We start from the raw sequence: 25753 nt of genomic DNA on the forward strand, positions 1-25753 counted from the left end.
AACGATATCCTGGAGGTGGATCGACGAGCTCCCATGTCTCGTTTTCCTCGATCGCCTTCATCTCCTCCAGCATCGCCCGTCGTCAGTTTCCATCGCGCTCAGCCAGCGTGAACGTGGGTGGCTCCTCTACCCTGACAAGCAGTAGCTCTTGATCATTGAGCAGCCAACCCGCCAGTCCTAAGGGCCCTGTGCCACCAACGATGTCATCCAGCCTGCGAAACCACACCTCCTCACCTTCATGGAAGGCATCCACAAACTCAGTGATGTCACTTGGAGGTCAGGCGAACTCCATCAGCGTCGATGGTGTTCCATGTTCCGCCAGAGTGCTTGGTACAACATCTGGAGTGCTCGGCACCCCGGATGCAGTGCTCGGCACTACTCCTAGACTGTTCGTCACCACTTCTGGAGTGATCTACACCCCTCCCGGAGTGCTTGGCACCAGTCTTGTAGTGGTCGGCACCACTGCAAGACTGCTCGGCTCTGCTACGGAAGTGCTCGGCACCCGTCCTGGAGTGGTCGACACCACTGCAGGACCTCCTGGCTCCACTCCTGGAGTGCTCGACACCCTTTCTGGAGTGCTCGGCACCTCTCCGGGAGTGCTCGGCTCTATTGCTGGAGTGCTCGGCACCTCTTCCCCAGTGTCTCCACTACCGTGGATGACCAAGTGCTCGACGATGAAGGTGCTGGTGAAGCCGCTAGCTTCCCCCATGCTCGGACTATTCCAGTCCCAAGCCCCCTTCACATCGAGCATGACGTCGCGCGAGACAAGTACCTTGTCTCCGCGTGGGTCGTAGAGCCGGTACGCCTTGGTACCCTCCGCGTAGCCCAGGAACACCATTGGTGTGCTCCTGTCCTCTAGCTTGGTGAGGATCGGCTTCATTTTCCTAACGTGGCTGATGCAGCCGAATGTCCGGAGGAAGGACACGCTCGGCATGCATCCATGCCAAGCCTCGAATGGCGTCTTGCCCTTCAAGGTCTTGGTAGGAGCGCGGTTGAGGATAAACACCACCGTGGTCACAGCCTCACCCCAGAACCTTGTCAGCATGCCTTTGGCCTTCATAATGGATCGAGCCATGCCGACCACCGTCTGGTTCTGTCGCTCCACCATGCCATTCTGTTGTGGCAAGTACGGCGTGGTGTCGTGTCGTACCACACCCTGATCCGTGCAGTACGCAGCGAACTCCACCAAAGTGAATTTGCCATCGTGATCAGTCCTCAGCACACAGAGCTTCTTGCCGCTCTCGGCCTCTGCACGCATCTTGAACTTCTTGATCACCACCGCCGCTTCGTCCTTGCTCGTCAGGAGTTGTAGCCACATGTAGCGACTGCAATCATCCACGAGCAGAAGGAAGTACCGCCGACCACCGTTTGTGGCTGGCATGATCGGCCCGCAGAGGTCGCCGTGGACGAGCTCGAGAGCGTTCATCGCGTGATACTTGGCCGTCTTTGGGAATGGTAGCCTTCTCTGCTTCCCGGCCAGGCCGCTGTCACATAGCTCACCTCCGTGCTTGATGTGGGGTAGCCCTCGGACCATCTTCTCTAGCCGACCAAGCGCGTCGAAGCTGAGATGTCTGAACCGGGCATGCCATAGCCACGATTCCTCGGTGTGCCTTGCCGCCAGGCACACCGGCTGCTCTACCTTCAGGTCGAGCAGGTACAACCAGTTCAGGGACCTCTTCACCTTGGCAAGGAGTCGCTGTTCCCAGTCCTTGATCCTGAGGACTCCATCCTTGATCAGTACCTCACTACCGCGCTCATCTAGCTGACCAATCCTAATGATACTTGAATGCAGCTGGGGGATGTAATATACATCCGTTAGCGCGTGGTGCTCCCCATTCTAGCACCTGAAGATGATGGTGCCGTGCCCTTGGATTGCCACCCTTGAGCCGTCACCAAACTTCACCGTACCGGTAACATCGTCATCGAGCTCAGAGAAGGTTGCCTTGGAGCCCGTCATGTGGTTGTTGGCTCTAGAGTCTAGATACCACCGCTGCTCCTGCTCACCGCCTAGATGTCCAAGGTGGACTTGGGAGCGTGGTTCATCGAGGTTGACAGCTTTCAGGGCCTTTCTAGGTCCTTCTGCCGTCGTCACCTCTCCCTTCTCCTCGGCCTCGATGTCGTGCAGTGCACAGAACGTCGCCATTAGGATAGTGGCCTCATCATCATCAGCAGCTTGCGCCAAATGAGCCTCAGTCTTGGTTCTCCTGCTTGTGATTTGGGCACTCCTGTGCCCAATGGCCCGTCTTCCCGTAGCACCGGCAGGCGTTGGGGTTGACCTGCTTCTTCTTCTCCGAAGAAGCCTTGCTGTGATGCTTGCCATCGCCACCGCGGCTGGAGGAGGCTACCCCAGAGTTCCTCTGAGCAGCCCAGTCCTCCTCTGTCATCAGTAGTTTGCCGCTGTCCTTGGTTGTTGTCGCCTGCTCCAGGCGCTCGTCCACCACCCGTAGATGGCCTGTCACATCCTCAATAGTGAGGGTGAACAAGTCCAACATCGTCTCTATGGAGAGGGCGATCTGAATATACTTTGTCAGCACGGAGTGGAGGTACTTGGAGACCGCCTCCTCTTCGTTGATGGTGACGCCGTGGCTCTTCAGCTTGCTGATGAGCGTCTGCAGGCGGAGGGAGAAATCCTCCACCGTTTCACCATCCTTGAACTTGAGGTTGGTGTACTCCTGCTTCAGAAGCTGGGCCGTCGCCTTCTTTGCGCGGTCGAAACCAACGCGCATCGCCGCAATAGCCTCCCATGCCTCCTTAGCAGAGCTTTTCGCCCCCAATGGCTCCCTGTACTCCGTCGGTACAGCAGCGAGGATAGCCTCCAACGCTGGCGTGTCATATTCCTCATTGTCGGTGCCCTTGTCAACAACATTCCAGAGCCGTCGGGCTCTGAGCTTGACCTTCATGGTCACCAACCACTCTCCATAGTTGGTGCGAGTCAGCGTCGGCCAACTAGTGCCGCTGACCTCCTGCACCAGTGCGAACAACGATCCTCCTGTCGTGGCTGGGCAGCCACAGCAGTGCCACTGCTGTCGCCCATCTCTGAACCATCCGTCATCGCCAGTGGTTAGTCCGGCGACGGTGCTTGTACGGCTTTGATACCAGTTGTTAGCTCATAAGATCACCGGCTCAGGTGAGTCGAGCCACTCACCAGTCTTGCCGACCGCGGTCCGACCACGACAGACGTTGTCCGACCACACACTATGGCTAGAGGTAGAAGAAGAGAGGGAGAACAGAGCATACACACACAGCCAGAGAGACCTAGCGTTGACCGAAGCCCTGTATAGGAGATGACACATCTGAACTTCTCTCTTTACTGAGTTGCAATGGCAAACTATATATACAACTCTATCCATCTAGTCCTAGTACAGCTGTCATGCTTGCTACAGTTACTAGATATGACAGCAGGGCTGACTTTGACGCCTACCCCTGCTGTGGCTACAGTGCGGCAGGTGAGCCGTTCGGCACCTGTCCCTGCAGTTGCTACGGTGCAGTAGCAGGGAGCCCTTTTCGGCGGCGCCTTCACCTACTGCGCATTCACACAAGAGATGCAAAAGATTATCTAACAAAGTTTGAGGTGCCTCGGTAAAAAGGAGCCATCCACTGAGCATACTGAAGGCAGGACCATTGTGGCAACCAACCAACCAACCTGCATCCATACTGACGGGAGGATCACTGTGGGCCAATGCAGGGAGGCAATTAGATATTCAGATCATGGCATGAAGACTTTGGAAGGAAGAGGCCATGCCCCCAAAGAATCTCCATGGATCAATGTGTCTCCTCCTGGTTGCGTACAAGTCAGTATCCAAGCAAACAAGATATAACACTCTTCAATGTTTTGATTGTGGAGGTTGACAGGGGGCTAATTCCGTGCAGATTTGGTTCATGGATTGGGCAGTCAACGCTATATAATATTTTGATATATCAAATGTCAAATGTTAACCCCATTTGACGGCAAGCCACAGGTTTAGCAGAGAGCAAGTGTATGTTCATATCTTCAAGCAATCTTTGTGTGTTAAATGCTGACACACACTGCAAATTGCATGGAGTCTTTTATGTTCATATCCAATCCTGCAAATAGAGGTTATATTGAAGTTATGCTCGTAAACATCTAATTCATCAAATATACCATTTTAATTTTGAGATATTCTCTAAGTATATGTTAATTATCTTATAGGAGTACTGACTAGGATTCCAAGAACCACCTCGTAGTGTAGTAATGATTCTGTTCAGCTGGTTTATTTTGGTAGCGTATAATAGGGGTGCACTCAAGGGTATATGAGTGTGCTGTGTGTACATACGTTGTCCGTATCAGTAGCCAAAAAGAAATATTTTGTTCAAACTTGAAGAGCATGAGACACCCGTACAAGCATCTCAGTTATAAGACAACCAAGAAGATATCTTTTCAGTTTTGCTACAAGTCCCTCTGAATCGCCTAAACTTAAAAATTGTGGGGAAGCTAATGCTCACTTTGAGTGTTTGAAGCATCTTTGTCGATTCCAGAGAAGTAAGGTTAGGATTTGGGGGCTTCAAGGTTAGTGACCGGAGGCAGCATGGCGCCAGTGGGGTAAAATCGCATGAGGAGACTGTCAATGGCCCAAGGTGGAAGAAGATGCAGATGAAGGCATGTGAAGATTTCCATCCAGCAAATAGAACAATGGGGGTGGTCAGCACTCAAGAAACACTCAGTGTGTGCAGTAGACATGCCCTAAAATTCCACCAGTCGTGATTGATCTCTGTATGCATAATGCAATCTTACAATGTCAAAATAGATCTCTTAAAGCAAGAATACCAGTGTTGTGGGCATTCCCTGAGCGCTTAGTCTTTGTCAACACTGAGGTCAACAAGTGCCAATCTGTGACCCAAACACCAATCCAAAGAAGTGGGCAGATGGATGAATGGGCTCTCTGAGCTGGGATCCCAATCTGTGATCCTATACACGAATCCACAGAAGTGGGCAGATGGATGAATGGCCTCTGATCTGGGATCCAGTTCAGTTGGTTGCAGTACCAACTTGGGAGTCTGAGGTCATTTTGACCAGGTCAGTGCTGTTTCACTGTCAGGCCATGTTTAGTTCCCACCAAAATCCAAACTTTAGCACTATACAAAAAGAAGATTCCCCGTCACATCAAACTTGCGGTACATGCATGGAGTACTAAATGTTGACGAAATCAAAAACTAATTGCACAGTTTGGTTGTACTTTGCGAGACGAACGTTTTGAGCCTAATTAGCCAACGATTGGACAATTATTACCGAATACAAACGAAATGCTACATTACGCTACAGTAATTTCGCTTCTAAACTAGTTTCGATTCCGGGCAACTAAACGAGGCCTCAATGTGCACTGACAGGCGACAATGGTCACAGTTTCTGGAGCCTCTGAGTGACCATTGGCATCTAGGATGTGTCACCACTCACCAGTCAGGCAGTCACCACACTAGTCCCTCTCTACTTTGGAGGCTCAGTACTTACAAGCTCACCAGGTCAATATTTTGGTGATCTTTAGAGATTCTTTTTCAGTACCCACTCGCATTGAAAGCAAATGACGCCTTCATCGGGCAGAGCAGAGATCATGAATGCAGGGTGCAGATTGCAGCTCTGATCATCACCAGAGAGCAAGAGGTCGCCTCTAATTCTCTGAATAATTTACTGAGCTAAGCAACTTCTGATGTCTGATCTCCCAGCGAGGCAGCGATCACCAACAACTCAGAGATGACTAGGACTGTATTACAACTGCATTGCAAATCTTATCTCTTATTCGGAGCAGTGATATCTCGCAATTGCAACCACCCTGCTCAAGACACAAACAGCAACACAAGAGCAAAACCTGTCAGATAAGCCAATTCATGAAAAAAGTTTAAAATCTAGGATCCGGTCAAACTACCTAACTCATTCAGTTCAATGCAATGTATCATCATTATACCATCAGGAGGCAACATCACATCTCCCAGGAGTAGCACCGTAAAGTCAGGCAAACCGTGCCAATCATCCTTGCACTAAAACATGCAAAATTCAATGTGCCCATGTCAGTTGTCACGCACCATGCTTGCATAATAGAAATTTGAAATTTTGCAGATTAGAGCATATATTCAAATTTTTATGCTGCATTTTCAAACTGTGAACATAGATCTGGGTCTAAATAGACCACATCGATATAACATTTACATGTCTAAAATCATCAACAGAATAAAGTTTTTTGAGAAAAAAAAATCATCAGAACCGTTGGGGCGTAACCCTCCTAGCGACGCACCATATCAGAACCCGGGTATAGTGTTAAATGGGCAAGGGCCGGGTCGGCACCCCCTTGGTGACGCGCTGTGTCGTGATCTAGACATGGTGTCAAGTGAGCAAGGATTGGGTCATCGCTTCCTTAGTGGCGCGCTACATTGCCGCCCAGGTGTAGTGAAAAATGAGCAAGGGTCTTCACATCTGAGTCGACGGGTGCGAAGGGTAAGGAAGCTAGTCGAACCAACTAGGATCCGTTTAGGCAGTTGGAATGTAGAGTCGCTTACAGGTAAGTTAAGAGAATTAGTTGATACCGCGACTAGGAGGCGTGTAAATATATTATGCGTTTAAGAGACTAAATGGAAGGGTCAGAAGGTGAAGGAGGTGGACAATACAGGTTTCAAGCTTTGGTACACAGGGACAATCGTGAATAAAAATTTAGTAGGAATTTTGATTGATAAGAGCCTCAAGAATGGTGTGGTGGGAGTGAGAAGGCAATGAGATAGGATTATCTTAGTCAAGCTTGTCGTTGGTGATATGGTCTTGAACGTAATTAGTACGTATGCCCCCAAAGTAGGCCTCGACAAGAGTGCTAAGAGACAGTTCTGGGAAGACTTAGATGGCCTGATTAGAGCTGTACCTAGTAGTGAGAAGCTTTTTGTAGGAGATCTTAATGGGCATATAGGTACTACAAGCGCAGGTTTCGAGACTCTTTTAATGACACCAATAGGCGCTTTATGCGGAGAATCCAAGAATCTGAGGTCAGAGAGGCGTTGAAAAAGATGAAAGGAGGTAAAGCGATGGGACCGGATGGTATTCCAATTGAGATGTGGAGATGCCTCGGGGACATAGCTATAGTATGGCTAATCAAGCTGTTCAACCATATTTTTCGATCGAACAAGATGCCTGACTAGTGGAGGAGAAGTATATTGGTACCAATCTATAAGAATAAAGGAGATATTCAAAGTTATACTAATTACCGGGAAATTAAGTTGATGAGCCATACTATGAAGCTATGGGAGAGAGTTATCGAGCATCGTTTGAGAGCAATAACGCATGTCTCTATGAACCAATTTGGTTTCATGCCCAGAAGGTTAGCCATGGAAGCTATTTTCTTAATAAGACAAGTTATGGAGTGGTATAGAGAGAAGAAGAAGGACCTACACATGATTTTTATTGACATGGAGAAGGCTTATGATAAAATACCAAGGAATGTTATGTGGTGGACTTTGGACAAACATAAAGTCCCAATAAAGTACGTCTGGCTCATTAAGGACATGTACAACAATATTGTGACTAATGTTCGAACAAGTGCTGGAGACACAGATGACTTCCCGATTAGGATAGGACTACATCAAGGGTCAGCTTTGAGCCCTTATCTGTTTGCCTTAGTGATGGATGAGGTCACAAGGGACATATAAGGGGACATCCCTTGGTGTATGCTTTTCGTGGACGATGTAGTGCTAGTTGATGAAAGCCGGACATGAATGAATCAGAAACTGGAGTTATGCCGAGAGACTTTGGAGTCCAAAGGTTTTAGACTCAGTAGAACTAAAACTGAGTATATGAGATGTGACTTCGGCACTACTACTCGGGAGGATGAAGATATTAGTTTGGAAGGTCAAGTAGTGCCTAGGAAAGATACCTTTCGATATTTAGGATCAATGCTATAGAGAGGCGGAGATATTGATGAAGATGTTAGCCATAAAATCAAAGCAGGGTGGATGAAGTGGCGCCAAGCATCTGGTGTCCTATGTGACAAAAGGGTACAACAGAAGATAAAAGGCAAGTTTTATAGGACGACGATTAGACCTGCTATATTGTATGGTGCAAAATGTTGGCCTACGAAAAGACGACATGTTCAACAGATAAGTGTCGTGGAAATACGTATATTGCGTTGGATTTCTGGTCATACAAGAAGGGATCGAGTTCGGAATGATGATATACGTGATAGATTGGGGTAACATCAATTGAAGAAAAGCTTGTCCAACACCGATTGAGATGGTTTTGACATGTTCAACGAAGACCTCCAGTGGCACCGGTGCGTAGTGAAATCCTAAGCCAGGATAGTAACGTGAAGAGAGACAGAGGAAGACCGAAGTTGACTTGAATAGAGACAATAAAAGGAGATTTGAAAGGATAGAATATACCCAAAGACTAAGCTTTAGATAGGAGTGCTTGAAAAACAGTTATTCACATGCCTGAACCTTGATTGCTTTTGCTGGCTTTCAACTCTAACCTACCCCAACTTGTTTGGGACTTAAAAGCTTTGTTTTTATTGTTCGTTGCTGCTGCTCCTCCTCTTTCCTCCTTTGTATAGATGTCTTTTCTTAGTTTTTCTGGTTGCCAAGTGGCTCTCTCAGCCTCTTGGATGGTTTTTATTGTGCTTATTTCCCTGTACAGTTCTTACCCTTTTATATTTATAAAATCTCACAGTGAGGGTTTCCCTGCTGTATTTTACGCTCAAAAATTAATAAAGCAAAAGATGCGGACACAAATAAATAAGTAAAGCAGTGATGGGAAGCCATCTGTTGCAAGCACATCAGCACTCAGCAATGGAATAAAGGACAGCCAACAATGCATGCTTTCCATGCCACTCAAAGCTATATTCACATTTGTCTTCTCTCACCTTAAAGCACCAGATCTGGAGAAAATGGCTCGTAAATTAGTATTTGTTCTGCCAATTGTGTTCCTCAGCTGGGCACTCCGGCAACTCTCTAGTGACCACCTCTGAGTCTCTGAAACGTTGTGGCTCACCAGGTGGGCATCCTCTGACATCTACATCTACCAGGATCAAGCTCAGGGATGGAAAGTTACCTTGCATACAGAGAAGACAGAATACAGAAAGATAAGGCCAGGTACAAGATCCACAGTACATGCATTTGAAGGCACCAAGGACTTTACCCTGCCTGTTTCCAAGGTAAAGCACAGTCACAGAGCACTGGACACTTAAGCGAAATGTTGGTTTCTCTCCATATTTTGCTTACTGGTTTATTTGCCAATAAAGGAGCTTATGGAGAAATTGGGAATGTACTTAGTTTCTTTTGATAGATCTGAGTATGGTGAAGGTGACCCCAATCCCAGGAGGGATGTCAAGAGCAAAGAACTGGATATCAAGAAGATGGCTGACCAGCTGGATCTTGGGCAGAAGTTATATGTCTTGGGGTCTGGATGGGAGGATACTCTATTTGGGGATGCCTCCAGTATATACCTCACAGGCAAAGACATAGATACAACCAAATACATGTTAATGAAATATGCAACTCAGAATTCAGATTTCAGAGTAAAGCTGTATATGCTGCACTAATCGTCCCAACTATCAACTATTGGTGGCTTTCTTTCCCATTTAAAATGTCCAGGCAGACCTTCAAGAAATTAATTGTGCCATAGCAGAGGTCCCTCTGACCTCTGGACTGCAAACAACACACCTTCCATGCTCTACCAGTGGATGACCCAGAGGTGGCTCCCCTCTGCTGCAGGAGCCATGCGCCACCCTGAAATATTTTGCAGGCATGATATGGAAGGTTGTTCTTCAGAAGATGATGGCAATGCCAAGAACTACTGAGGAAAATCACAGCCTCGGATATAAAACATATAATAAAGGTTGTAACACACAAAATAGTAATTCGCAGAGCTTGTAAATTGAACACGCAATACAAGGATTAGCTTCTTATGTGTTCATGCCGTAGAGACAACAATATACTAACATGAAAGTTACACGAAGAAAAAAAATGAAATATTTGTATTAAAAGTTGACCAAAAGCAATGTTATAACCTAGCCCTTTCTAACATATGTCGACATAACATTGATTTGTATTCCATTTTTTTTCAGAATAAATCAAGGCAACAAGGCTTTTGTGAATCAACCCACCATGATTTACTTGTCTTTTGAAAGTTCGGAGTTTGTCCAATGAATATTACCAATCTGTTTAATCAAAATGAGAGTTCTGTATCAAGAAGCTTCCATTCCATGGATCAAGTATCATGAAGTCCCACAAGGTGGATATATGTCCATGCTGACCAACCGAATTCTCAAGGCACTCTTGGATTGGAGAGAAGATACCTCAGCTGTTGACAGTAGATCCATTTTCAAAACGCTGAGAACTTCAGCTGCAAACAACTATTTAGTTTTATTTTTTCCCTGAGGTTGTAATCCTACAGCATCAAGACTTGTCTAATTCAAAATATGATAGCTATACTGTCAGCTTAAGCTATTTTTTTACAGCATATATCAAATAATTAAGACAGCACGTGTGTCGTCAGTACTTGTCCCTTACTCTGGTCCAAAATTTATGCCGTCCTAGAAAGCATGTAGTCAAAAAATTCAAAATTCAATAATTACTCCCTCCGGTCCAGTTTATAAGGCATTTTGTGTATGTCAACAGTCAAACTTTGTAAACTTTGACCAACATTTTTAACTATTGTAATACAAACTTGATACTGTTAGATTTGTAAGCAAATATACTATCCAAGAATCATAAGTTTATAATCATACACAATATAATATGACATAAATGAATGGTCAAAGTATAATTTAGGAGACCGTGCTATGTCAGACTATGCCTTATAAACCAGACCAGAGGAAGTACTATAAAGGTATTCAATTTTGTGAGATGGAAACATTAACGAGTTATCATGAAAATTACATCAACACCATCATAAATTTACTAGCATTATAGTATAGATATTCAGAAAATCAATGTCAATGGTGTGCATTGAAGACTGTATTAATGACCTAAATAATAAATGAATCCGCCAAGAGGCAAAAAAAAAACAGTGAACAAAGTAAAAAATACAAATGGCACTAAGAGGCAATCAAAAGGGTAAATAATTCTAGTACTCTAGGAGCATGACATGATAAGATCATGAAAATCCTCAGTCCATGAGCACTGCAGATCTGACAGGTCAATATATTGTAACATGCCCATGGAAAAATTGGTGAAACAAGAAATCATTTATTACAGAAGATTCTTGGAATGTTCTTACCAAGAGAAATCCTATGTATAACTGAAGAAAGCTCAGTCACAAAAGGCCCACAGCCATTTACTATTTGACATAGTTGGTATAAGGAATTCATGGCGGTCAGGTTTCCAGTACATCATAGTTTTTACGGCGGCGTGGCGAGGCGCGGCGACCCACCACCTTCACACCTTTACAGCGTCTATGGCGCACGGCGTGGCGACGCCATACACACATCGGCGCGGCGGTTTCTAGGCGGCGATCCACGGCCTAGAGCCTAGGCGTTTCAAGGCGTTTCTCTAGGCGATGGCTAATACATGCATAAATACCTAAAAGAAAAGGAAAAAAATAGGAGATTAGGGGTCATGAAATAGGGAGAAAGAGAAGAAGGCCCATTTAACGGCCCACCTCTCCACATTACAGCCTCTCCCACATCCTCTCCCTCTCCTGCATCTCTCCCTCTCCCGCACGCATCTCTTCTACGCCCGCACGCCGCCGGTTCCTCTTCCTCTCGCATCTCTCTCGCGCCCGCATCTTTGCCTCTGCGCCTGCCGCCGCCGGTTCCTCTCCCTCTCCCGCAGCTCTCTCTCAGTACATGCCCGCCGCCGCCCGCACCCGCGCCCGCGCCCGCCGTCCGACTCTGCCTTTTTGAACCTTGGAGTAGAGACTAGAGAGCTTCACTACTTCACGGGCGGATCCAGGCGGCAAGCCGGCGGCGAGCCGGCGGCTCGGGAGATCCAGGCGGGGGCGGCCGGCTCGGGCTCGGGCGAGGCCGACGGAGGGCGGGGGAGGCCGACGGAGGGCGAAGCGGACGGATTTCCAGGCGGGGGCGGGCAGAGGGCGACCGTCCCGGCGGCCGACGGCGGCGACGGCTCGGAGGGCTGCTTGCGGTTGCGTCTCAGGCTCGGTCTCGGAGGGCTCCAATCGGCCACTCGGCCTATACAGGTACTCTCATGGCCTCACCCTCACCCTCACCGTCTATTGCGCCCGCCACAGCGCACAAAGGCGCCACAGGACGCCAAATCGGCGCCACGGGGACGCCACGGCGCTATGGCGGACGCCATAAACGCCGGAGCCATGGCGTCGCCGTGGCGAGAGCCAGAAAAATGCCACGGTGATATGGCGACGATATGGCGTCGGTATAGCGACGCCTTAACAACTATGCAGTACATATTATCAAAAGAAAATAACAAAAGGGCAGAATATCATGAGAGATCTTCAGAAACCGGAAGCGCGTTCCTGCCACCCAGTTTCCAATTAAAAAACATATCTCCATGAGTATAATGCCAAGCAAAGAAATCTGACACGGTTTAAGCCACAAGAGGAAGACTTGCTTGTGCTCAACTATTCTTTTGGAAAGCACCCAACTGCTTATCTAAAAGATCATGGTTCCAGACTCTTGTTTTTCATCTTTTGATACAGTTGCCCCCCAAACTCCATCTATGATCTCCTGAGCAGCAAGAGGAGATATTTTTGTGCGTAACTATCCTTTTGAAAGCACCAAACAACATAACTCAGAGAACATTGTCTCAAACTCTCTTTTTCTTTCCCTTTTGAAAGGTATTGCCCACAAACACCATATCATCTCCGGACTGAACTCAAGAGTAAAATATGCTTGAAGAAATGAGCAAAGCTAAATAATGGTACACGGAAGGGCGGGCCTGGTGCAAGCGGTAGAGTCTTACCGCCTGTGACCGGAAGGTCCCAGGTTCGAGTCGCGGTCTCCTCGCATTGCACAGGCGAGGGTAAGGCTTGCCACTGACACCCTTCCCCAGACCCCGCACAGAGCGGGAGCTCTCTGCACTGGGTACGCCCTTTAAATAATGGTACACGGATGAAGAGACATTTGCAATACATGAGAAAGTTCTTACAGGAAATATCTGTGATGCAAGGCCAGCAGGACAATCTTTCAGAGAGGCAAATCCATTCACCCCAAAACAATATTCTCCAAGTACTCGATTGCATGGTACATGTGGCTTTCATCAAATCCCTTGAACAATGCATTATGTGTGCAATAATCTGGAGGAATACCATTTTGATGCATCTCAAAATACAATCTCATTGCATCTGCCCAGTTACCTTCTCTACGGTTCCCATCTATCAATAAAGTATATGTGTATTTGTTTGGCACTAATCCCCTTTCCAGCATCTCGTGAAAATCATGATAAGCCAACAGAGTTCTGCCTGTACTGCATAGTGCATGTATGAGCACATTATATGTTATTTCATTAGGTTCAATTCCCGCATCCAGCATCTTCCGGAACCAACCATATGCTGAATAAAGGTTTCCTCTTCTACAACACGTGTGAATGAATATGGTGTACGTCACAACAGAGGGTCGCAAACCATCTGAGACGATGCCATTAAGAAGTTTCCTTGCTTCCCTTAGGAGTCCTCTTTCATAGTGTGCATGAATCAAGCAGGTGTATGTGATACAGTCAGGCTGTAAACCATCACTGACCATCTTCATCTTCAAATCTTCGGCATCTTTCAGGTTACCAGTCTTGCACAGTCCATCGATAATAACATTGTATGTGACCGTATCAGGATATATTCCTTTCAACATCATCACCTCCCTCAACTGGAAAGCCTTAGGAGTATCCCCTAGGGTTAGCTCCGCACAAATCCTTGTATTATAGGCAAAGCAATCTGGCTGCAAACCTTTGCTCAACATCTCATCAAAGAACTCTCTTGCCATAGGAAGGTTCCTCACCTTATGTGAACCATTCATGAGAATTGTATATGTACAAACATCCGGAAAACACCCCTGCTCTACCATTTCCTCTTTCAATCTCCTAGCTTCCTCTAAATCTCCTACTCTACAATAACCATCTATAAGAGTGTTATATGTCAAAACTGTTGGCGCTAAACCTGTACGCCTCAAATCGCCAAGCAACCAAAGCGCCTCCTTCAAATTACCTGCCTTACAATATCCATTTAGCAAAGAATTGTACGTGATCAGGTCTGGCAGTAAGCCCATTGCTCTCATTTCCGCAAATTTCAGCTGCGCAGCCTCTACCTGCTCACTTTTAAGCAGCCCATGAATGATGGCATTGTATGTCACCACTGTAGGCATAATGCCCTCATTCTCCATCTCCATCTGCAAAGCTTCAACCTTTTGTACAAAACCCCTTTCAAGCAACACAGTGATAGTGGGTTATAGGTAAAGGATGAGGCTTTCTTGGACAGCTGCATGCTGTCAACCAGCTTCGCGTTCTCCAGATGACCTTCCCTGGCCAAGAAACTAATCACCACATTGTACGTGACATCATTCAGCAAGCAACCACCCCCCTGGGTTTCCATCTCCTTGAGCAGCATGGAAGCCTCGTCCTTCCTCCCCTCCTTCAGGAAAGAATCCAGTAAAGTGTTGTATGTGACAATGGTCGGCTCAATCCTGAGCTGGAGCATCTCTCCGTATACAGCACGGACGTCGTCCCACCTGGCCGTGTCACGGAGCACGCGCAGCACGCGGTTGCAGTCCCTGACATCAGGGGCCACGCCGTGGCCCGCCACCACGCGGAAGGCGGCAAGGCACAGCGTCGAACAGGCGGCGGGCGGCGTCGCGAGCCTCGCGTTCCGTCGAGAACTTGGCGGACAGGCGTAGGAGGAGGCTCAATAGGGAGCGCAGGGCGGGAGAGAGGGCTGCGGAGAGGAGGAGGGACAGGACAGGGAGGAGGAGGCCGAGGCGCAGGGCGCGAAGCGAGACGGGGTAGGCGGCCCGGATGTGGTTGCCGTGGGCGAGCGGGACGAGGACGGCGGCGAACGCGGAGGCGGAGCGGGGGAAGCCGCGCGGGGTGGCCTCCGCCCACCGGAATAGCTGGCGCGCGAGGCCCGGGAGGCCGCGGAGCGCGGCGTGGACGTCGCCCGTGGCGAGCACCTGGCGGAGAGGCTCCGGCAGCGCGGGATCAGAGGCGCGGAGCGCGGCGAGCGGGCTCTCCTCGGGCAGCGGAGTAGGAGGTGGCGGTACCAGCGCCGGCAGCGGTAGGGGCAGTGACGCGGAGGAGAAGCGGGGGCTGGAGATAGCTGCGACGGCGGCGGCGGTTACAGGAGCTTGTGATTTGCAGTGTGGGATTTTGAATAGCATGGATTATGGCTCTGGTACCACCCGGCGACGCCTCGCCATGAATGACGGCGCGGCGGCGAGGAGGAGGAATCCGCGGCGCATCCGCCAGATTCCGGCGGCCGTGCGGGGTCGAGGGCGCACGCCCCAAGGCTGCGGCCCCCGACCTGGGGCGGCGGGGGCGCTCGACTGAGATGTCCAAGAAGCGGCGGCGGAGCCGGCGTTGACGGCGGTGAAGCCTAGGAGGCGGCGGCGGCGGCGGCTGGTAAGGGAGACGGCGCCGCGGGTGCGAGAGGGGGAAGGGAGGGATCGGAGGCAAGAAAGGCCACGTGCGCCAGAGAAGGTCTGGCGCTGGCGCCGCCGCGGGCACGCGCGATCTGCACCGTCTATTTTGCATCCTGATTTGATTTGCGCAAGAAGACTGCCCAGCTGAACATCTGGCCCCCGTGGTAGCCGTGTCCAAGTCCAGCTCCGCTATTGCAAACAGGAGTCCAGGGGGCGGATGTGATGATATGCATAATACAATTAACCCAAATCAAGGAGACAAGCACCGAGCATGCGGCATTGCATTGGAACATGGATAATCCAGGTTTCAACTTTCAAAGCTCATGCACGACGGACTCCAAATATTCTTGCAGTTTATATAAGGTCTGGCTAGCTAACCCGCAACGAGGCTCCAGAGCCATCTGGCTTAAAAAAATGCAGGGGCAGCCATTTTTCAGAAGTCAGGCTTGGCAAAGCGCTCGTAAATTCTCCTCTCCACCTATCATCGCACCCAATGGCAATCTCTCCTCTCCCTACCTCACCGACGGCGTCGAGCCCTCCTTCCCCTCACTGACGACGTCGAGCTCCTCCTCCCCCTCCATTCTCACCGCCGAGTCTGGAGTCCCCGTGCTAGGTGGGCGTGAAGGTCGAGAGGGCTTCCTCCTGGAGCTCGTAGAGGGAGTCGATGGTGGTGGGGGCCAATAGCCTCAGCGAGCTCGCCCGGTATGGGCGTCATCGCTGAAGATGGCCGCCGCGTAGTCCACCGTCGCCGCTGAGGCACTCGTGCTGCCCTCCATCACCGGCCGCCACTCGACTGCGCGCGGGATGGCCGCCACGCCTCCGACTGCCCTCGACCTACGATTGCTGGGGTGGCTTCTTCTCGGGCGCCGGCGCTGTGGCAGTGGAGCTCGTCCCCGTCCGCTCCCTGCGCGAGTGGACTTGGACCACCTCCCCGTCCGTCCGGCTCCCTGCTGCAAGACGACAACATGGCTAAAGCGGTGGTACTTGGACCACCTTGTCGCCCCTAAACCCAGATGTCTCGCCCATGCCTCTCCTGTCCTCTCCTCCTTTTGCTCACCTCACCCCGGCCAAATCTTGCTTTGATTCGTCCAATCCTTGGTCTCCTCAATCCTTGGTCTCCTTTGATTCATACATGCCCCGCCACTCAGAATCGGTCGCACCGTCCATCTCCCTTGCTCTGATTCGCAGAGAAGTGGTGCTCACCACGTGTTTGACGAAATTGCCTCAAAGGTGGTGAAGTTACTTGCACAAAGAATATGGTTGATTGTGTCAAGGAACATATTGTTTATCATTTGGGGATTCCTTCAACCATTACTATTGATCAAGGAACAATATTCACATCAGAGGAATTCAGAGATTTTGCTGTCAGTATGGGAATTAAATTATTAAATTCTTCACCTTATTATGCTCAAGCTAATGGTCAGGCAGAGGCATCCAATCAAATTTTAATTAAGTTGATTAAGAAGAAAATTGAAGAACAACTAAGGAAGTGGTACCTGACACTTAATGAAGCATTGTGGGCATATAGGATGGCTTGACATGGATCGATTAAATCATCACCTTATGAGTTAGTATATGGGCATAATGCAGTTCTTTCTTGGGAGATTCAGACTGGATCAAGACATGTTACATTACAAAATGATTTGATAGCCGAAGTCTATAAAAACCTTATGATGGACGATTTGGAGGATTTAAGTTGTCATCGGCTGAAAATATTGAGACCAATAAATTAAGGGTTGCAAGGCATTATAATAAAAAGGTCAAGAACAAACAGTTTTGCGAAGGAGAGTTAGTTTGGAAGGTAAGATTATCGATTGGGTCTAAAGACAGCAGGTTTGGCAAATGGTCGCCTAATTGGGAAGGTCCTTATCAGATTAAACGTTGTGCGCCTGGTAATGCTTATATTTTGAAAATGCTAGAAGAGGAAGAGAAGTTTGATAGAGCAATCAATGAAAAATTCCTAAAAAGTATTATCCTAGTGTTTGGATTAATACTTAATAGCTGAATTGTTTAGTCGTCAGCTCTAATAGCCGGTACCAGGAGGGTATCGCCTTTAGTTAAAAAATTAGCCCTAAGGGGAAAAATTGATATGATATGTATCGCCTATAGAGAAAAAACACACACAAAGACAATCAGATTTATATTTCAGCAGATTCTAAAACACATTCATAAAGAGAAGCAGAAATTTTATTCATTGATAATTTGTTCCTAGTACAAACGAATCAAAAACTTCATTGATTACATCTTGGGCGGATGTGATGTCCACGATGGTCGTAGCTGCATCGTCGAAGTCCTTGATCAAGTCCTCGTGCATGTCGGGGTCATCGGCCATCGGGAAGCCCGCCCCCATGGTGCAGAGCTCGTGCCCGGTCTAGACCTGCGCCGCGGCTAGGGCTATTGCTGCACCATGGCGGACGCCATGAAGGGCGATCTCCTAGATGCGCGCCGGGACGTCGTGTAGGCGGTTGATTAGTAAGGGGCCACAGGCGTTGATGGCCACCGTAGCCACGTTCGCCACCAGTTGGAGGTTCTCCAATTGCACCATCAGGGCTGGCAATCACAGAAACAAAGAAACTATCAAGACAAAGGTAGAGAAAATAAGAACAGAGGTTTTCTTGGAATCCATCTTACCTACCACCATGGCATCGAAATCAGCCAACCGCGCCCGGGCGGCGTTGGTCTCTTACTCGGTGGCAAGGGGGGTGGCTTGAGAGGCCTCGAGGTGGATCTCAAGCTGACCATTCTCATGAGTTGCCTCAGAGTAACGGTCCTTGGCTGCCCTCCATTCTTGGAGGAAGGGCCAAACGGCGTCGCCGCTGTAGGAGTCAGAGCAGTCTGATGACGAATCTGGCGCAGGGGCAACAGCAGACTCAGCATTGGAGGGCTCGCCGACCCTAGGAGGAGGAGGAGGAAGCCTGTTGTTCAAGACAAACTTGCAGACACGTCAGAATGTAATCTATTGATAGGAGCAGGAGTCGTTTGGTCCTACCTCATGCGACGGAGTCGCTGGCTCACCAGCATCTCCTCCTCCGGGAGATCTTCCGTTGCACGCTTGTCGTGGTTATCTTCGTTGGCCATGGGTGCTGGTTTAGATCTTGAGGGGAGGAGAAGAGGAAACTGCTATAGGGTCTGTGAAGATGGAAGGACGTAGGGGAATGAGAGTAGTTGCAAATTTTGATGTGTTCGAGGCCAAAACCCTTAGCTGGTATTTATAGCCACGAAGGCGAGACAGTAGATATCTTAGGACATGTGAAAGCAACCCCAATTGATGGAAGGGGAAGCGTCGCTTAACTAATACCGAGGGCAATGCAACGTTGATGACTGAGAAGGAATTCGAAGGGTTTTGTGATAAAAGCCATTTTCAGATTCAGTTAAGTCAGAGTAAAGTTAGAAATTAGCTAATTCAAATTGGCTCTTCTAGCCAAATCAAAAGGTACAATTATCATCAAGTTTATGTGCTACAGATATTAGAATGTAAATTACAAGTTAAGAGCATCATGAACTACTCGTAGTGCTTTCAACCAAATAGCATCAACTTCTATAATTTATTGTTTATCTTCTTCGGCTGATTTGGGAATACTCTCAAGACTGCTGCGAATAGCTTTGCCTTCTTTGACCTTGGTCAGCATTTCTTGCTTCTTCTGTTTGATAGCATTGGGGATCTGAGTCAAGTTGGACTCATGACGTTCGATGGTGGCTTTCACACTTTCTAGTTCTTTTTCAAACTCAACACGTCTAACTCCAGGTGGAAGTCTGCTCTTCGTCTCGCTCCTCGGAGTACACATACGCTATATGGTTTAGCTCCACTTCGCCGCCTTCAACAATGCAGTCGAGTACGAAGCCCTCGTCAATGGCTTGCAGATCGCCATCGAACTGGGAGCAAGGCGTCTCGACATCCGGGGTGACTCATAGCTTGTCGTCGATCAAGTCATGAAGGAGTCAAACTGCCTCGACCCCAAAATGGAGGCGTATTGCAAGCTGGTACGTCACCTAGAAGACAAGTTCGATGGTCTCAAACTCAACCACATCGCGCGGAAATACAACAAGGCCACGGACGAACTATCAAAGATGGCGTCTGCATGGGCTCCGGTCCCCCCAAACGTCTTTGCCAGAGACCTCCACAAGCCTTCCATCGACTACGCCTCGGCAGCGGAAGAGGGCCCACCGGCCGAACCCACCGCAGGGCTCGATGCCCCCTCTGCCGCCGAGACTCCTTCGGTCGAGCCCGAGGTCATGGAAGTCGACATGGAGCCTCCCCAGATCGACCAGGACACAGACTAGTGAGTCCCGTTCCTTGAATGGCTCGCTTGGGGAGAGCTTCCTAGTGACAGGACCAAAGCCCGGCGGCTTGCGCGACAAGCCAAAACCTACGTCCTCTACAACGACGAGTTGTACAGGCGAAGTCCATCTGGTGTCCTCCAACGATGCATCACCACCAAGGCAGGCCATGCCCTACTTTGGGACTTGCACGCGGGCGCCTGCGGGCACCATGCGGCACCTCGGACGCTCGTCGGAAACGCCTTTCGCCAAGGGTTCTACTGGCCGACGGCGGTTGCTGACGCCACCAAGTTAGTACGCTCTTGCGAGGGATGCCAGTACTACGCGCGGCAGACGCACCTCCCGGCCTAGGCCCTCCAAACCATCCCCATTACATGGCTGTTTGCTGTGTGGGGGCTCGACATGGTCAGGCCTCTGCAGAAGGCCCCCGAGGGCTACACCCATCTGCTGGTAGCAATCGATAAGTTCTCTAAATGGATCGAGGCTCGCCCGATCAATCAAATCAAATCCGAGCAAGCGGTGTTGTTCTTCACGAACATCATCCACAGGTTTGGGGTTCCGAACACTATCATCACCGACAACGGGACACAATTCACCAGCCAAAAATTCCTGACATTCTGCGACGACCATCACATCTATGTGGCCTAGTCGGCCGTAGGACACCCAAGGACAAACGGCCAAGTAGAACGTGCTAACGGCATGATCCTATAAGGCCTCAAGCCAAGAATTTACAACCGGTTGAAGAAGTTTGGCAAGAAATGGCTCACCAAACTCCCGTCGGTCATCTGGAGCCTGAGGAACACTCCAAGTCGAGCCACAGGGTTCACACCTTTCTTCCTAGTCTATGGAGCCGAGGCTATCCTCCCCACTGACTTGGAATATGGTTCCCTGAGGCTACAGGCCTACAACGAGCAAAGCAATCGCACCACCTGCGAAGATGCCCTCGACCAACTAGAGGAAGCCCGAGATGTGGCGCTACTACATTCGGCCAAGTACCAGCAAGCCGTACAGCGCTATCAGGCCCGGCACATTTGAAGCCGAGACCTGAAGGTAGGTGACCTGGTGTTGAGGCTGAGGCAGAGCAACAAGGGCCACCATAAGCTAACCCCACCATGGGAAGGACCATACATCGTCGCCCAAGTGCTAAAGCCCAGGACCTACAAGCTAGCCAATGAGAAGGGCAAAATCCTCACCAACGCTTGGAACATAGAACAGCTACGTCGCTTTTACCCTTAAATTTCCAAGCATTGTACACATTGTCTCTCGAAATACAATTAAGAAGTGTTCTTCAGTTGTTCTAATTCTTCGAGAAACCCCCCAAGCCCATTGCGGGCCTCGGCATTACGATAACATCACAAGGGAGACATGGCTCTGCTTCTGCAGAACCGAGCCTCCCTTGGGGGCTAGACGGGAGACCCCCCCTAAGTCCCATGCACCATTTTTTAATCGTTTTTCAAAAAAAATTCCTACGCTAAACTCTCTAGCATGCTCTGACGAATCAGTTGTGAAAAACCTAAGGACCGAAAGTCTGTCTCAGGGCTAGAAGGCCGGTAGAGTCGCGAGACGACCTACGCCTCCGGGCTATGGCACTCCCTCACCACCTTTCACCCAAGGGGCAGCTTAGGTTCCAAGGAGGTTTTTTGCAAAAAGAAATCTGATCAGAGACAACAGAGGGCAGAGGCTCGAAAATACAAGAAAAACGATTAAGAAGCACGATTACTTTAAAAAAAAGGCCTCGACGGCCACTAGCGTTATGATACAAAGTTAATCCCTATTCTATTTACATGGCCTCTTGGGCCCAGGTCAAGGCTCAGGGCCTCCAGCATCGGCGGACGACGGGGGAGGGACCACCTCCTCTTCAAACAGCTTGTCCAGCACCGTGCCGGGGCCCTTCGCTGCCTCCATCAGCTTCGCGACCGCCTCGTCTGCCTCCTCGTCATCGTCGGGCAGGACGTAGCCATTGTTGATGGCTTGGAGGTCAACGCCGATGTAGTGCAAGGCGATGACGGCCAGCGCGCACTTGACACCCGCGTGCAGCGCTCCTCGGAGCCGCTCGCGCACTTGGCCGCTCAATGCAATCAGGCGGCTCCTGAGGGAGCTACCCGACTGGACCCCCTCGACTTCTAGGGCCTCGTAGGCAGTACGAGTGGCACTCTTCAGCACGTCATGCTCCCCGATCTCGGTCTCGAGCACCGCCTGCACCGTGATAGAGGCCTTGGCTGCCCAGGTGACCTCCGCCTCCAACTCTGCACCAAAGGAAATGGAATGGGGTTGAGTGCAAAGGAAAACAAGCTAAATAGGGATAGAAGCCTGTGGGACTCACCCTTGGCCTTTTGCTCCTAGCGTCGGGCCTTGACCCGAGAGGCCTCGACTTTCTCTCCCCATCGCTGGGCCTTGACCTAAGACGCCTCAGCCTTCTCCTTCAGGCGCTGGGCCTCAACCCAAGAAGCCTCGGCCACCCTAGAAGCCTCTCTCCCCAGCTCTACATCACACTAGGGAGTTAGGGAGCGAACACAAGAAAAGCGAATAAAACGAGGGGAATAGGACTCACCCTCGGTTTACCCCTCCAGACCACAGCCTCGGTCCGGGAGGCCTCAGCCACCGTAAGGGCCTCATCCAAGGCGCCTTTCATCAGCTGGTGCGCACTCTGCTCCGCCCCTAGCTGCCCAGCAAGGACCTTGCCTGAGGCAGTGGCTTCTCCAGCCCAGGACCTGAAGGCGTCCTGATCGCCAGCCACCCGAGCCAGCTCCTCCTCCAACTCCTTGACCCGCGCCACCAAAGGGGCGGCCTGCTCCTGAGCTGTGGCTGCCTCGACCTTTGCATCGGCACAATGGAGGTGGAGGTCCTCCATCTCCATGCTCTACGCCGATAGAAGCTTGTTGGCGCCGGCAAGCAGGCCCTTCTGCCGCTGGAGCTGGTCCCATACGTCCCTCTCCCACCGGAGAAAGACCGACTTCCCGAGGGACCGGGTCTCGAGCTCCTGGATAAGCGGAATAGCGGTCATGCACTGTAAGAAAACTCGGAAAAAGATGACACCACACAAGGAAGGAAGGTGTGTACCTGGGCGACGCCGGGCAAACTATCAGCCACGACGAACAGCGTTGTTCGCAGCGACCGCTCCGCCAGCTGGCGGTACTGTTCGAAGGTATCCCAGCGCCCCCCTCGGCCGCGTCCTCAAGGGTGAATAGAGGCTCCCCCTCAGGGTCGTCCTGGCTCTGCCACAGGACACGCGGGTGATCCCACCCACGGGGCTCGGGTCGTACCCACACGAGGGCCGAGCTTCCCTCGCCTGGGGTAGGAACCGGCTGTTCCACGGCGTCGGCCACATCGGCGTCGACCACCTCCTACGCTCGGGAAGTATCATCGGAGGAGATCGAATGGACCTCCAGCTCCTAGGCGCTCTCCCGCAATGGCGGCGGGCCTTGGACCAAGGGTGCCACTGAGGCCTCCGCCGCCTTCATCTCCACATCGGCCTCGGTGGTCTCGAGGGCTTCGGCCTCCGCCATCGTGGCCTTGGTGGTCCCAGGAGCTCCGGCCCTCGCCGCTATGGCCTCAGCGATCCTGGGCGCCCCGGCCTCCGTCGCCCTAGCCTCGGAGGCCCGGGGGGCCTCGGCCTCACGGTGTGAAGGCGCTCCCTCCCCGTCTGTGTTAGGGTCACCTTGGCAACCCCTCCTTGGATGACCGGCTCCTTCGGGTCGGCCCTCGCCGATGCCACGCCATGTTGTATGGCGGCTTGCGCCCCCGCCACCCAATGGGCGGTGGAGCCAGGGCTCACCTTGAGCGCCTTAAGGGGCGCCAAGGTGGGCACCTCCGTAGGTCGCTTCCGGCTAAGGACAAAACACTTACAGGGTCAGCACGAGACCGAAGAACGAATGGAAAATGCTGTGACTCTACCGAAAATACGCTTACCTCGAGCGGGGCTACAACCGCTTCGGCACGACGACCCTCGTCTGCAAAGGTGGTGGTGGCGGCAGAGGCATGGCCTCTATATCCATCGGCGCCGACCGGTCCTCGACGGACCCCGGCGCCCCCTCGGTCCTCTACGAGGGCAGTTGTGTTGCCCCCGCCGCCACCTACTCCACCGCGGCCGTCGAGCCCGCTGGGCTGATGACGCGCTTTCCCAACACCCGCGCCTCGGGCGTGTCGGCCTCGGCCCCGAGGTGGGTGATTGTCGGCCCTAAGGTAGCTCCTCCTCCTCCCCCTAGGAGCGCCGGGCTGCTTGCCGACGCCCCGAGCACCGTCTCCCCGACATCGAGGAGATGGTCCAGAGGACCCTGCCCTACCTCACTCTCGTCATCTCCGCCCGCAGAGTCCGCCAACAGCGATGACGACGGAGACCACTCCACTAGGAGACCGTACTGCCTCTGCTGCTGGCGGCGCTTCTCCAGTTCCTCGTGCACGAGGATCTTCCTCGTGCACTTCACCACCTTGGCGTCCTTCCGCCTCTTCTGCGCCTCGGCGTACGCCCAGTTGACCGCCCGCCGCCTTGCATTCTTGGGAACGGGCGGCGGGGAGTCTCACACGTCCCTCATCCCCTATAGGAACGGTGAACACGGATAAGGGAACAAGAAACGATGAGAAATAGAGAGTCCTCAGGGGCTGCAGCAGCGCGTGACTTACCAGCGAGAGGAACCCTCATGACGGGCGCATCACGAAGGGGGTCAGGCCACCGCTCCTCAGCTTCGCCTCCACCGTCTCCCTCACCCAGCGAAGAATTTCCTCGTCGGAAAGGGCAGAGGCAGACATCCGGATGCCCTCGTTCGACTCATCCGGCCTCATCTTGAATAGGCTCCACCGCTGAGCCATCAGCAGCAGCACCCTCCGGTGGTGGAAGGCATCCATGACCATAGCCGTAGTAAGGCCGCGGTCTCGTAGCCTCTCTAGCCCCTCCAGGAGCGGCTGTAGCTTGGGCTGATCCTCCCTCGGGACGCCATACTTCCACCTCTCTGGGCAGCTCCCCATGATCCACCCGGTGTAGGGGGGAAGTCCACCATCATCGTTGCGAAGATAGAACCAACTCGTGTACCAGTGGCGATTGGTTGACGCGAGCTGGGCCAGGATGTAGAGGTGCTGATGGTCCTGGTGCACTTGGAGAGTGCAGCCGCCGGCCCTCACTGCCTTCCTCATGCCCGACGTACCCGTCGGCTTGGTGGTATGCCCTGCCCGGAAGAGGTGGAGCCACAGCTCCCAATGGGGAGCAATCCCCAGATACCCCTCGCAGATGGCAACAAAAGATGGCCGCCTGTGCAATGGAATTGGGGTTGAAGTTGTGGAGCTCCACGCCGTAGTAGTGTGGGAGCGCCCACATGAACTGGTCTGCCGGAAGGCCAAGGCCGCGCTCGTGAAAAGACATGAAGCTCATGACGTAACCGTCGTGGGGCCTCAGCTTCGGCTCACCCGACGGAGCGATCCACTCCGGCCTGTTGGGGTCGGTAATCGGACAAAGAAGTCCACCGTCGACGAGCGACTGAAGCATCTCCACGGTGACGTTAGATGGACCCCAAGGGTCCACCTCGATGACAATGACGTTGCCGACCATGAGCATGGTGGAGAATTTGACTACGGCAGTGAGTCTCTCCTCCTCTCTCCTTCTATGCCTCACCCTTCTCCCTTCCTCTTCCCAGTGCTCTCTGCTCTAGCGACGGCTCAAGGGTGGCAAAGGCTAATGCAGGCAAGGTAAGGGGGGGAGGGGTGAGGCTCGTCCTGTATTTATGCAGGAAGAAGGCAAAATGGACGGGCGATGAAATTGGGGAAGTTTCCCTTAGATCTGGCGCAGTTAATCTGGATCTGATTTTACCACCCATGTGCCCACCTTTTCCTCATTAATCGCGTAAACAGTTATGTTCCATCCGCTGACACGATGTCACGTCCAACCGATGCAGCGGCAGGCGTCGTTCTGCCTCCCCGAGAAAATCTCCTCAAAGGGCGTGCCTACCGTTGTCAAGCCACTG

At 51.3% G+C, this 25753-nt stretch overlaps 1 protein-coding gene and 1 pseudogene across 1 annotated transcript; one reads left to right on the forward strand and one right to left on the reverse strand.

Moving 5' to 3' along the window:
* The first annotated feature begins 4955 nt into the window (after positions 1–4955).
* On the forward strand, positions 4956–9785 carry LOC136479380 (uncharacterized). Its single transcript, XM_066477263.1, has 4 exons — positions 4956–5035; positions 8981–9140; positions 9228–9511; positions 9614–9785. Exons 1-4 carry the CDS (start codon positions 4956–4958, stop codon positions 9783–9785), a joined length of 696 nt encoding a protein of 231 aa, XP_066333360.1.
* Positions 5775–15606, reverse strand: LOC136483514 (pentatricopeptide repeat-containing protein At1g22960, mitochondrial-like; annotated as a pseudogene).
* Between the last annotated feature and the right edge of the window lie 10147 nt (positions 15607–25753).

This window comes from Miscanthus floridulus, chromosome 9 (assembly GCF_019320115.1).
Source record: "Miscanthus floridulus cultivar M001 chromosome 9, ASM1932011v1, whole genome shotgun sequence".
NCBI lineage: Eukaryota > Viridiplantae > Streptophyta > Magnoliopsida > Poales > Poaceae > Miscanthus > Miscanthus floridulus.

Coding starts and splice junctions, on each gene's coding strand:
- LOC136479380 (XM_066477263.1), top strand. CDS start 4,956: ATGGATGAATGGCCTCTGATCTGGGATCCAGTTCAGTTGGTTGCAGTA. Junction 5,036..8,980: donor TCTGAGGTCATTTTGACCAG/GTCAGTGCTGTT, acceptor GTGGCTCACCAG/GTGGGCATCCTCTGACATCT. Junction 9,141..9,227: donor TTACCCTGCCTGTTTCCAAG/GTAAAGCACAGT, acceptor TTGCCAATAAAG/GAGCTTATGGAGAAATTGGG.